At 46.0% G+C, this 13,128-nt stretch overlaps 1 protein-coding gene across 3 annotated transcripts in view; it reads left to right on the top strand.

The window, feature by feature from the left end:
• LARP4B (La ribonucleoprotein 4B) overlaps positions 1 to 13,128 on the top strand; it is a 123,822-nt gene that overhangs the window by 47,563 nt on the left and 63,131 nt on the right. For 2 of the 3 annotated variants that reach the window (XM_040434214.1, XM_040434215.1), the window contains 4 exons: positions 3,866 to 4,013; positions 5,859 to 6,014; positions 6,422 to 6,503; positions 8,462 to 8,598. In XM_040434214.1, coding sequence (XP_040290148.1) covers positions 3,866 to 4,013; positions 5,859 to 6,014; positions 6,422 to 6,503; positions 8,462 to 8,598 — 523 coding nt within the window. Of the gene's footprint in view, positions 1 to 3,865; positions 4,014 to 4,303; positions 4,670 to 5,858; positions 6,015 to 6,421; positions 6,504 to 8,461; positions 8,599 to 13,128 lie in introns of those variants that run through there. The other variant, XM_040434216.1, reaches the window with a different exon arrangement.

Raw genomic sequence — 13,128 nt, 5'->3', positions numbered from 1 at the left:
CAACCTCCAGCACGCCAGCTGTTCTGAAACTACAACTCTCGCAATCCTCCTTTCACTTCTGTGGGGGCTATGAGAACAGCCAAGTATGTGTGCATGCTGGGAGTTGTAGTTTCACAGCAGCTGGAGTGCAGAAGGTTGCTGATCCCTGCCCTACAGCCAGGGTTGGAGGATGCTCTAATCCCAACTATGTTATGTTCAAATGGGATTTCCCCCTCTGATTGGTCCCAGTGATCTGATCGGAGGCGGAGTAAGCTGTCAGTAGTCAGTCCTGGGACCCTGAAAGGACCCCAGGGCTGTCTGTTTAGTATTCCTGCTATAAGTGTTGTCCTAACCACAGCCTGTGCCATAGAGACCCAGACCATAATGTGTTAGTGTACAGGGGTATAAAATATAGTACTATGAAATAAAGTTGAGTAAATTCTTAATGGGATTTTTACAAAATTTAAATAAACTTAAATAATAATTCATAAAGATTAATTTATGTAAAATAACTGGAAAGCTGAAGTAAGGGTACTTTCACACTAGCGTTTTTCTTTTCCGGCGCTGAGTTCCGTCCTAGGGGCTCAAATCCGGAAAATAACTGATCAGTTTTATCCTAATGCATTCTTAATGGAGAGTAATCCGTTCAGGATGTCTTCAGTTCAGTCTTTTTGACTGATCAGTCTTTTCAGAAAACCGTAGCATGTTGTATTTTTACCTCCGGCCAAAAATCCTGAACACTTTGACTGAACGCCGGATCCGGCGCTGTGTGTTCAGTCAAACCGGTTCCGCCTTTTGCATGTTAAATTTGAAAAAAAAGTTAGTCCATAAATGGCGGATCCGTTTTTTCCAATGCATTTTTTTCATTGTGATCAAAAACCTGATCAGGATTCAAATGTGATCAGTTTTCACACGTTTTTCTGGATCCGGCGGGCAGTTCCGGTGTCTGAATTGAACGCCGGATTTAAACAACGCTAGTGTGAAAGTAGCCTTATCTGAACATCTCATTTAACAGTGTTCAGTGTGAAACATACAATATAAAAAAGCAATGTGAAATCACTATGTATTTGAAACATCAAAACTGTTGCTGAAAAAAAAGGATTTTTTTTTTATTCTGTTTTTCTGACAGATCAGGAGAACGGAAAGTTGAATGCAGATGTGAACTTGGCCTATATTGCAAAGTAATTCATGTGTACTGACAACCCGAAAATGAATTTTATCCCACATAATTAGGCCTTTTACAGGCATGTCAATAAAAGAAAGTTATGACTGCTTAAATGTGTCATTAGAAAATGACCTATTGTTTAAATCATGTTTTTATGTTGAAGATTTTTAAAGAATTTTTAATTTTCCATGTCAATATCTATATTTAAAAAACATAAAATCCTGTAGTATTCGCACTGGCCACTAAGCCTAATGATAGGTCCCACTTCTTGGTCTGTACAGATCACTTTACTGCAGTTATCTGCTTATCTGTCACTCAAATCCTGCCTGTAATGATATCACCTTTGTGTATAGTTAAGGCGGGATCCACCATTCACAATAGCTGATTGTCAGAGCTGATCTATTCCTTCCTTGTACAATGTCCTCTGCAAAGGTTACCGAGCTTACCTAAAGAACTCTCCCATAGAAGTCACTGAGGTCTCCTGACCATTGTGTCTATGGCCCACGGGGCTGCTGTAAAGTAATTTTCTTGATGCTTTGTAAATGCTGTTAAAGGGAGTCTGTAACCTCATTTTCACCAATATAACTAACACTGCCCCACAGAAGGTTGCAGACACATTCCCAGCATACCTGTGTGCACTTTGTGTCTTTATTCCATGTCCAGGAAAAGCACCTTTAGGCTGAATGCACGCGGCCGTGAGCGGTCCGTGGTAATACTGCCTGGATTCCTGCTGAGAGCAGGAGCGCACAGCGTCATTGGTTGCTATGCTGCCACTGCACTACAGTAATACTCGTATAGATCATACGAGTGTATTACTGTAGTGCAGTGGCGGCACGAAGTGCACGGCGTCATAGCAACCAGTGACGCCGTGCGCTCCTGCTCTCAGCAGGAATCCAGGCGTGTTACCGTGTGCATTCGGCCTTATTCTGCTGAAAAACAGCTCCCAAGTGCCCAGCTGAAAGTAAAAACAGCTTTCACTCCTGACCCTGATTCTAACGGCTGTATCTTCTGATATAGTGGATATAATGCTGTGCTTCTGGTATAGTTTGAAAGGTTGGAATGCCAGCTTTCAAACAAGGTCCATATTTCTAGCTGATACCAATCGTAAGATATGAACAGCTATAGCAGCCCTCCCCTCGTCAGTCTGGTTTGCTTTGGGCACTTGCAGCAGCAGAGCCGGGCACTTGGGAGACGTTTTCCAGCAGAATAAAAGTGCTTTTCCTGGACATGGAATACAGACACACAGTGCACACAGGTATGCTGGGAATGTGTCTGCAATCTTCTGTGGGGCCGTGCTCTTACTTATATTGGTGAAAAACAGGTGACCGACTCCCTTTAAGAACAGCTCAGGCAAGATGGCTGCCCCCATTATCATGTTCAGGAAATGAAATAAATAAAAAATCTTTAACTAGAAAATGAAAACAGATTAGAAGAAAAGGAGATGTGTTACTGTCTGGTTTTAACTGGCATATAACATTTTTGGTGACACATTTCCTTTAAATATGGAGAGGAAAAAACTGAAAAAATTTAGCTTTTTATTAAGGGGCTTAAAGGGAACCTGTCGCCTTCAAAAACCCCAAGCCGCCAGCAGCGTGTTTCCGACGATCGTTTTCTTCCTGAAGGCAGATGAAGCAAAAGCTCAGAAAATGTTCTTTTATCCCCTGCCGGCGCGCTTCTGTAGACATGCTTGAAGTCAAGGGGGCAGCGGCCTGCTTTCTTCAAGTCATGGTAACTGTGCCCCCTACCCTGCCCTTTCGCTGTGACTGACAGCCGGCTGTTAGGCAAAGGCAGCCGAACTCTCGTGCATAAGCGCTGTCAGTCACAGGGAAGGGGGCGCAGTTACCATGACTTGAAGCAAGCAGGCCGCTGCCCCCCTGACTTCAAGCATGTGTGGAGAAGCGTGCCGGCAGGGGATAAAATAACTTTTTCTGAGCTTTTGCTTCATCTGCCTTCAGGAAGAAAACGATAGTCGGAAACGGGCTGCTGGCTACTCTCGGGTACTGCTGGCGGCTTGGGATGGTTTTTGGAGGCGACAGGTTCCCTTTAATGTTGTCATCTGTCCCACGTGCAGGTAAGTATTGCGGTGTACTGGTGAGACCTACAGTTGTAGTGAAATATAGTATAGTGTTCAAAAAGTTGTCACTTGTACCATACCGCGCCATTCCCTGACTGCCGAAGATGTGTCTCCAAAAGTCCTCTAGAGTTGAACGGGGTGACAGCAGACATGTGCAACCACTGCACCAAACAGGGGGACACTGAGGCCCCCGTTCTCATGGTGGGCGTGGTCCCAGCATTTGGATCCCTTGCTGATCAGTGTTTTTTCACAGCCCTATAGGTCAACATGTTGTTCAGTAATTGGTAGTGTGTTCAATGAACAATTTAAGCTTTGCTGCAGCTTTCCATGGACTGCAGCATCTACCAGAGCTGAAGACGTGAAGAAGTGTTAAAAAAAACAACTCTGCAGTATACCCATTAAAATTAAGTGATTAATTTTCTCGTTTTTTATACTGGTTTCTCTTAACCGTTCAGGGGCTCAAAATGACCTATTCTGGGAATATGCAGATGCCAGATAAATCATCTGAATTAGAATCTTGGCACATGGCCATCCTATATTGTGTTTAGAGTTTAAAATATTCTGATCTAGTTAATTTTATTCTTAAAAAAAATGTGGCATTGGTTCTCACTAACATTTACCATTTAATCGCCATTTATATTTTTCAGGAATCAGCAAAGGTTTCAGAATTAAACCCCAATGCTAAAGTATGGGGGAATCACATGCTGCATGTGGAAGCAGGAGGTGCTGCTGACGGAACAGTTGGCCAATCCTGGGAAGAGCTGCCTGATGAACCTCCCGATTCCTCCAAAGAAGGTGCCTTTCTGACCTAGTGGAATAATCCCCTTTAATGTATGAAGATGGACTCTTGATGTGACACTCAAACAGAATAGTGCCTCCTCCATCTCTTGTCAGCTGTACCACTCGATTCATCCTCTTCCAGTCCATCCATCTCCAAATCGCTGTTCCTCAACTTGGTGCCAGACACCCAATACAGTGTACCCTAAACATTCAAATTAACTTTATTTAAACCTATTGTAAATGTGCTGAAAATAACTTTTTCAGTATACTTTTGTTATTTATGTATTTTAAATTTTTTATTTTAGATTTCTTAGCGATGCTCCGGCCTGTGGTGCTCCAGGGGAATCCATACACCAGTACACAGCGATGTATGGGCGCAAAGCAGGATAAGCACCTGAACATCAGGAGCCTGTTTTCTAGGAAAACGTAAAAAATGAAGTGTATTGCAAAAAATTTCAGTGCATTTACGATAGGTTTAAATAAAGTTACTTTGATCATTTAGGTACACTTTAAATAACTCGCATACAAAAGTTTTTATACAGTTGCTCCTATGTATACCTTTTGGACTGATCTCATGAAATCACCCCTCTGTTATGCACAGTCTTATTTTCTCAGTGCACCTTTCCCATCACTCTCCCCTCGCGGCTTCCTCTGCTCAAAGAGACACCAAGGTAAAGGCGATCTGGCACCACTTTTATGCTTCCATAACTAAGGGCAGAATAGACTGGTAACAGGTACCCTTAGCAAATACTGGGTTACTTATTTGAACTGACCCAGCCGTGATAGCCAAACATATTTGCATTGGGTTGGTGGTGGGGTGGAATCTCCAAACCTTTTTAAAGCAAACTTCTCACATTGCAAATGCAGTTTAAAGCTTAGCAGATTAATATATTATTTTTGAGGGAAAGGATTTAGTAGATAATTATTTTATTCTTTTAAATTCCTGCTCTTTCTAGGCTCAGGAGTCCAGTGGGTGGTCCTACCCAATGATTGACAGTTATCTCAGTATATGCACTCATGCAGAGAAGGCTGTCAATCCCTGTTAAGACTTCTGGACTCCTGTAAGCCTATGAAGAGCAGAGATTTAGAAGACTAAATTATGTCCTATGGGGTTCACTTATGAAAGACTATCATTTCCCATGCGAGTCTTGGTAAAAACCCATTTTCTTTGATAAAGAGTCTTCTCTTAGGCCTCTTGTACACGACCGTTCAGTTTTTTTTTGCAGTCCCGCAAATTGTGGAATCCACGTGTGTGCCTTCCGCTGTTTGCGGAATGGAACAGGTGGCCCATTGTAGAAATGCCTATAGGACATGTTATATTTTTTTTTGCGGAGCCACGTCCGCATCTTTTGCGGCCCCATTGAAGTGAATGGGTCCGCAAAAACTGCGTCTCGTATGCGGACCAGAACGGTCGTGTGCATGAAGCCTTACTAGATTAACTTCATCTGTGATGCCCATGCGCTGTATTAAATTATTGTAAAGGCTGTGGTGACCCACCATTTCCACTCTATTTTTAGTGCAGAAAGATTAAAATACAAATCTTTTTTGCAGTGCATAATGCAGTTTGCTCAAACAATTGTGCTAATGGCACTGTAGTCAGTTGCTTTTCTATAACATGTGGTCTATAGATTGCTCTGCATTTTCATGGTGACCGGTCCTCATTGAGCCCAAATTCTTTGCAAGAAAACACTTGTGTTGCGTCTGTCTGGGTTACAGTATGTATTACTGTACATATTTACCTCTACTTTGCATATTAGTACGTACTCATGCATTAATGCTGTATGTATACGCCGTATATGTAATAGCTTTTTGCTGATAGTGTGTATGTGTGTGTGTGTGTGTGTTTTTCACCCCTCTTAGTGCTGGATAACAATGGTGCTGATGAGCAGAAAGGACAGAATGCTGTGCTAACACAAGACCAGTCTCCATCAGTTTCTGTGTCAGACCAAACCGATATGAATACGATATCTCTGGGAAACTCAGAATATGAATCTATGCAGGAAACCACCCATTCAGGTACCTTCATCCATGTGCAATAATCTAAACCCCTCCCTCCTGTATGGTGGAAGTTGGGTCTTTAAACATGGCACTTTCTGAGTGGGTTCTATAGTTCTACACAGCAAACACCCAGAGATAATGTCTGTCACTGGTGATAATGCCAATCAGACATTTAACCCGCTGGATACCGTGGTCAGTTGTGACCAAAGCATCTGAGAGGCCCGTACTGCTCCCCCGTGCTTAGATTGGGAGAACTGTTTGTTATGGTAGCCTCGAGCCGCTATGTGTGCCATATCTCCCAGTGTATACACTAAAGGTAGTGCTCAGGCGCTGGGTGCACAGTACTTTATGCATTGACATGTCTTTTAATCACATGACTGAAGTCTTTCTAATGTGAAAGTTAACTTTCCTTTTTAAATCCTTAGGGGCAGTCGATCTACCACAGCCAGAAGGTCAAGAAGACCTACGAGATGTGCTTAAAAAAACACTGGAATTTTGCTTATCTCGGTATGTTCACTTAGTAATGGTGATGTGATTGTTGTGGTGGTTTGATCTTGCATTTATGTATGCTATAAGAATCATACATGGTCACGTCATAGTTACTTAAATTGGGAAACCACTTTTTTCTCCACTTTTAAAAGCCGCGCCATGGAAAAAAAGTTGCCATCCATTCTTGATGCTGAATGCACATCATGAGTTTCCACTGAAAAGGGCCAGATAAAGAAAAATCACGTCAAAATGGCATAAACAATAAGTGTAAAGTCACGTCTGTATAAAAACCGTGTCCTAATAAACCATAAGGAATCCTGAAGCGGATTCTGCATCATGTTTTTTTCAGCACAGGAAAAAACTGTAAACATACCCTTAGGGCTCATGCACACGAGCATTGCCCAGCCATTCCCTGCATTGGGGACCGCAATTTGTGGTCCCCACTGCAGAGGCAACATCGGTATGGCTGCCGAAGACGGATCCAAACCCATTCAAACCCAGAATGCTTCCGTGATTCGTCCGCACCGCAAAAAAAATAGAACCTGTCAAGTGAATGGGTCCGCATCCGTGATGCGTCTCAAAAACTGCCGGGCCCATATATTGCAGACCTGGTGTTTTGCGGGCCCTGAGCCCTTAGACTATACAATTTAAACATGTGCCAAATTTATCACAGTGGCACAGATAAAATCTCTAAACCTAGATGTGCCAAAATGTGCCACATTTTAGTGCAATTTATGCCAAAAAGTAAGTGCTCACGTATTCATTCAAGGGGATCATTGTTACATCTTAATCCCCACCAGTTTACGATGTGACGCACTGAGCTGGTGATCTAGGTTGAGTGGTTTATTCTTGGTTTATTTGTTTCATTAATAGGTCTAAAAATTTTATGCAATGCTTTGCTTCAAAAATGCCTAAATGTTGCCGCATTTTACAATCAGGTCTAGGTGCAATCACATTATTAAATTTGCTCCAGTGTTGTATTAACAGCAAAACCTCTTGAGGTGGCCACAAAAAATTTAACTAAAACTTCTAGAAGTGGTCCCATAAAAAAAAAAAGCCCCCAAACACATGTGAAAGAAGGGTGATATCACAGAGAAAATGGTGGACTATTTGAGAAAATGAACTACATGGTCTTAAAGAGAGCTTGTCACTGTGAAAATGCAGCATGATATAGTACTGAAAAAGCAGAGCAGATTGATTACTTAGTCTTATGGGAAAATATTCAATAAAACCTGTATTTTATTCATTGAAATCCCTGTGCTCAGGAGTCATGTGGGCGGTCCTATCAGTGACTGACAGCTGCCTCTGTATATAAAGTAATCAGGGAAGGCTGTCAATCAGTTATAGGACCGCCCACATGACCTAAAAACATAGAAAGCAGAGTGACTTCAGTGAATAAAATGCAAGTTAGGGCCCTTAACCTGAATAATTTTCCATTTAAACTGTGTCTCAATCTTATCAGCTCCTCCTGCTCTTTAACATGCTGCTTGCAGATTAAACTGCATGTTCATGGTGACCGGTTCCTTTTAACAATTGGTGCTGCAGTTACTATAAAGGGTTTTAGTGGAAATTGAAAAAAAAATTAGCTAATGGGGAAGAATGAGTTGCTAGTCGCTGGCCTCAGTGCTGATGCTAGTATGAGTCAATGCAGTGGTCACGCGATGGCACTGCTGGAAAATCCACAAAATCCGGCGGGGAGCACCAGAGCAGTTGGGGATTTATCTAGCAATTAAAAAAATATATATCTCCTATTAGCTTAATTTCATAATCTGGGAAAACACTTTAACTAACCAACAGAAGAACGGGAAGGCAACTGTCCTCCCCACTTTCTAGGATACATGGGTATTGTTGCAGACAGCCCCTTTTCCATCTCTTGTCTTTCTGCTGAGTGGGTATCTGAATCTGCAGCGGCTCAGGTACTCTGAATACAAAAAATGTTTTGTCTGATTTTTTTATTTCAAATTTTTGTTTTTCAGAGAGAATCTTGCCAGTGACATGTACCTTATATCACAAATGGACAGTGATCAATACGTGCCAATTTTGACAGTAGCAAATCTTGACCATGTCAAGAAACTCAGCACAGACATGGATTTAATAGTCGATGTACTGAGATGTGAGTATTTAATCTGTGCAGATTTTGCTAGTAATTTAACATGCCAATCTTTAAAGAGTCACCTTGGTATGGTTATCCCTTCAGATTGTGGTGCTATAGTGCTAGATCCTTCTACAGTCCTTAGTGATAAAAACTAAAACACATGAATGAGGGCTGCTAAACATCAGTGGTCCTTGTATTAAAGTAAGTCCACATTTTTCCTTGTTTTAGGCAGTGCTCACATCCAGTTTGTCCCAAACTTTGGAGTTCCATTGTAAATAACTTATCCGTTTAACCCCTTAAGGACCAGGCTAATTTTCACCTTCAGGACCAGGCCATTTTTTGCAAATCTGACCATTGTCACATATTGTACTTAATGACACTGGTAAAATGGAGTAAAAAAAAATAATAATTTTTATTTTTTTAAAAAATACCAAATTTGCCAAAAATTTAGAAAAATTTGCACATTTCTAAGTTTCAATTTCTCTACTTCTATAATACATATTAATACCTACAAAAATAGTTATTTTCTCGCACATTCCATTGGGGGACACAGACCATGGGTATAGCCTAGGTCATTACTAGGAGGAGACACTATGCAAATAGAAAAAGAAAGCTCCTCCCTGGGCTATACCCCCATGTTCCACCGGGAGGACCCCAGTTCTTGCTTGGTGTCGGATAAGGAGGATGACATTCTCTCTACTCCCGTTTATTTTTTTTCTGCAGGGACGCAGGGTCGCAATTTTGCTTCCATGGTCTGTTGGAGCAAGCGCCGGGGTCGAATTGACGTCCCCGACTACCGCCCACCCTCCCCTAGAATTTAAGTGGAACCGGGCTCGATCTGCAGCTCCGGCGGCCTACCAGATTCGGGGTCACCTTCCTGCCCTCCTCCAGATCACTGCCACTCCTTGTGCCAGCTGACTGAGAGGTAACCTCCGCTGGTGTGGATTTGAGGGCGAAGACTACAGGACGCAGATAAGTACACTGCCTCCCCTGTCTCCCGGTGTGACGCTAGGGCCGCTTGGGGGGTTTGAAGGGGGAGAGGATACCTGTCTGGGGCATCGCTACATAAGCGGCGGCTTCCTCGGCGGTGTCTAGGGGGCGGACCATCCTATGCTTCTGGCAGCCGCTTCTTCTTATTTTCATATTTACCGTGCGCGGGTTTCGTGCCTCCTGACGCGATTTGTGGGCGGCACTCTGTCTTCTGCTACTTCCGGCTCAGCGCTCTAGGCTGCTCCCGGCTCCACTCTGTCCCGGTTGCGTGCTGCAGGAACGGTAGGAGACCCTCGCCCCTTCCATTGCAGGATTACCGCCATCATGCCAAAACCTGGGGCCTCACAAAAATCAAATTCGGCCCCTCTTGCCCCACTGGGGCTATGTAAAGTTTGCGGCTTGCCACTTTTGGTCTCTGGGTCCTGTGACTCTTGCCTTGCCTCTGGACAGGATAATCCTCTCCTCCCCCTCTCACTCAGCCCAGTCCTCCCTCCGCCCTGTCGGAGCCCACGGAACCCGCTTGGGCCTCTGCCATTTCTAGGGCGGCCGCTGAATTAGCCCAAGTCTCTTGGGCCGCCATGGCCTTCATGGAACGCATGGCGTCTACGGATCCTGCGGCTACCAGCATACCGCTTCCCAGTGGTTCCCACAGAGGACGCTCAACCACTAAGAGGCAGCGTACACAGCAGCATCCTTCCTCGGATGATTCTGCTTCCCTTCCTCGCCTAGAGGCCCGGTCAGACACTTCCCCTCCTCGCAGAGATCATAGATCGGAAGGGGAGAGATCCAGTTCTGACGAGGACACAGAGCTGGAGCCCTCGCCCAAGCTGTCCACTACAGTGGCAGACTTGGTGGCGGCGGTCCGGGATACTTTCGATATCCAGGGGGAATCTCCTTCCGCTGGTAGCCAGGAATTCCCTCTTTTCCACTTGAGGAACCCTCAAACGGTTGTATTCCCCATGCATGGCGAGTTCGACAAGGTCCTCTCTAAGGCCTGGGACCGCCCGAATCATCGTTTTTCTGCTACGAAACGTATGGATACTCTATCCATTTCCTGCAGAAAATGTGCAGCAGTGGTGTTCGCCTCCTAAGGTTGACACACCTGTGGCCAGATTAGCTAAGAATACGGCCATTCCTGTCTTGGACGGTTCGTCTCTACGGGATGCAGTGGACAGGCGTTTGGATTCTCTGTCCAAATTAATCTTCACTCTGGCAGGCACTGGCCTGTGGCCCGCTTTCGCCTCGGCCTGGGTATCCAGAGTGCTTTCCGTATGGTTGCAGCACCACCATCAGGACCTGGCAGAGCAGGATGCCTCTGCGGACACCTTGACTTTTGTCCTCCAGATGTCACAGGCGACTGAGTTTCTCTGCGAAGCTTCCTTTGATGTTAGCATTCTCTTTGCGCGTATCTCGGCCCTTTCGGTCACACAGCGTAGAGAAGTCTGGTTGAAGGTTTTGGGACACTGACGCTTCCTCTAAGCGTTCCCGCACTAACCTCCCCTTTTCGGGTTCCAGGCTTTTTGGTGCTAAGCTGGACGAGATCATCTCGGACGCGACGGGGGGGCAAGAGTACCAACCTGCCCCAATCTAGATCCAAGCGCACCTTTTGGAGGTCGGTCCTCCGGTTCTAGGAACCAGTCTTTTCGTCGCTTCTCCTCTTCCAGATCTGCGGCGGCCCCCTTCCCGGGTGGCTCTCAGGACTCCCGTAAGAAACCTGCCTTTAAGCCCCAGCCTTCCTGGCGCCCGTGGCCACAGTCAGCCCGCCCTGCTGCTCCCAAGCAGTCTTCCGCCTGAAGGGGCGCCTCCACCTCTTACGGTGGGGGGCCGATTGCTCTCCTTTCAACAGCTTTGGAGAGATCATATCCAGGACGCCTGGGCCCTGGAAATTGTAACATCTGGTTACAAAATAGAATTCGCTTCCAGGCCTCCGGAGCGTTTCTTCTCTTCTCGGGTACCGGGGGATCCGGTCTGGGCTTCTGCTCTTTTGCAGGCGGTCTCTTCCCTTTTGGACAGGGGAGTTTTTATCCCAGTCCCCTTGGAGGAACAAGGCGCAGGTTTCTACTCCAACCTATTTGTGGTGCCAAAGAAGGAGGGATCGGTGCGTCCTTTTCTAGATCTGAAGCTGTTAAACAGGTCTCTGCGGGTCCGGAGGTTCCAGATGGAGTCCCTCCGATCCGTTATTGCCAAGGGAATTCCTCGTGTCGGACATACAAGACGCCTATTTGCATGTCCCTATAGCAGAATCTCACCACAGGTTTCTGCGTTTCGCTGTCGGCGGGCAGCATTACCAGTTTGTTGCCCTGCCCTTTGGGCTGGCTACGGCCCCTCGGGTATTCACGAAGATCTTGGCGCTCCTCCGTACCAGGGGCATATCTCTGTTGCCCTACCTGGACGACATACTGATAAAGGCTTCCTCCCTTCCCCTGGCCAGGGACAGCGTCCGGATCACTGTTCAGACTCTGGTGCAGTTCGGCTGGCTGATCAATGTCCAGAAGTAATCTCTTCTCCCCTCAGAGGTTGACCTTCCTAGGGATTGTTCTGGACACCACGGCAGCTTGGATATTCCTGCCAAGTTCCAAGTCCTCTGGAATTCAGGAGTCGGTATCTCTCCTACTGCGCTGTCGACGACTCTCCATCCGTGAGTGCATGAGGGTTCTGGGGCTGATGGTGGCCGTCTCCTTTGCCCAGTTTCACACTCGGCCTCTACAGCGGGCGATTCTGTCCTTTTAGGACAGGACGTTGCACGGTCTGTCCTCTCGAGTCCGTCTGCCTCCTCGGCTTCGGGCGGACCTCTTGTGGTGGCTTTCCCCCCAAAACTTGATTTCAGGGAGGTCCTTTCTTCCGATCTCCTGGACAGTCGTCACCACAGACGCCAGCCTCCTAGGTTGGGGTGGTGTTCTACAGACCCGGACAGTGCAGGGGCCTCTTCCTTTCAGGGAGGACCTACTGTCTCAAGGACCGCTCTTCCACCAGAATTTACGGTCACTGCATTTAACGGCGTGGCTGTTGAGACCGCCATCCTGAAGAAGAGGGGCTTCTCGGACTCTGTCGTGAAGACCATGATCAAGGCCAGAAAACCAGTTTCATCCCGGATATACTATCGTACCTGGAAGGCCTTTCTTGCCTTTTGTGAGAAACTGGGCGTTTTTTCCCTTCGTTTCTCGGTTCCGGTGGTCCTCTCCTTTCTCCAGTCGGGTCTTGAGATGGGAATGTCCTTGAGCTCTCTGAAGGGTCAGGTCTCTGCTCTGGCCATTTTCTTTCAGCGATCCCTGGCTCTGCTTGGTCCAGTGAGGACCTTCCTACAAGGGGTGGCGCATTCGGTCCCTCCGTATGTTCCTCCCCTGTCCCCCTGGGACTTGAACTTGGTTCTCCCTCCAGACGACTCCGTTTTTGAACCTTTTGAGGGAGGTTTCTTTGAATCTTCTCACCTGGATGGTGGTCTTTTTGGTGGCGATCACCTTGATCAGGAGGGTATCTGAGCTGGCCGCGCTTTCCTGTAGGGAACCCTTTTTGGTCTTCCATCAGGTTAAGGCGGTGCTGCGCCCGATCCCTTCATTT

The sequence above is a fragment of the Bufo bufo genome, chromosome 5, assembly GCF_905171765.1.
Source record: "Bufo bufo chromosome 5, aBufBuf1.1, whole genome shotgun sequence".
In the NCBI taxonomy this organism is placed as follows: domain Eukaryota; kingdom Metazoa; phylum Chordata; class Amphibia; order Anura; family Bufonidae; genus Bufo; species Bufo bufo.
This window is presented reverse-complemented; position numbering and strand designations above follow the sequence as displayed.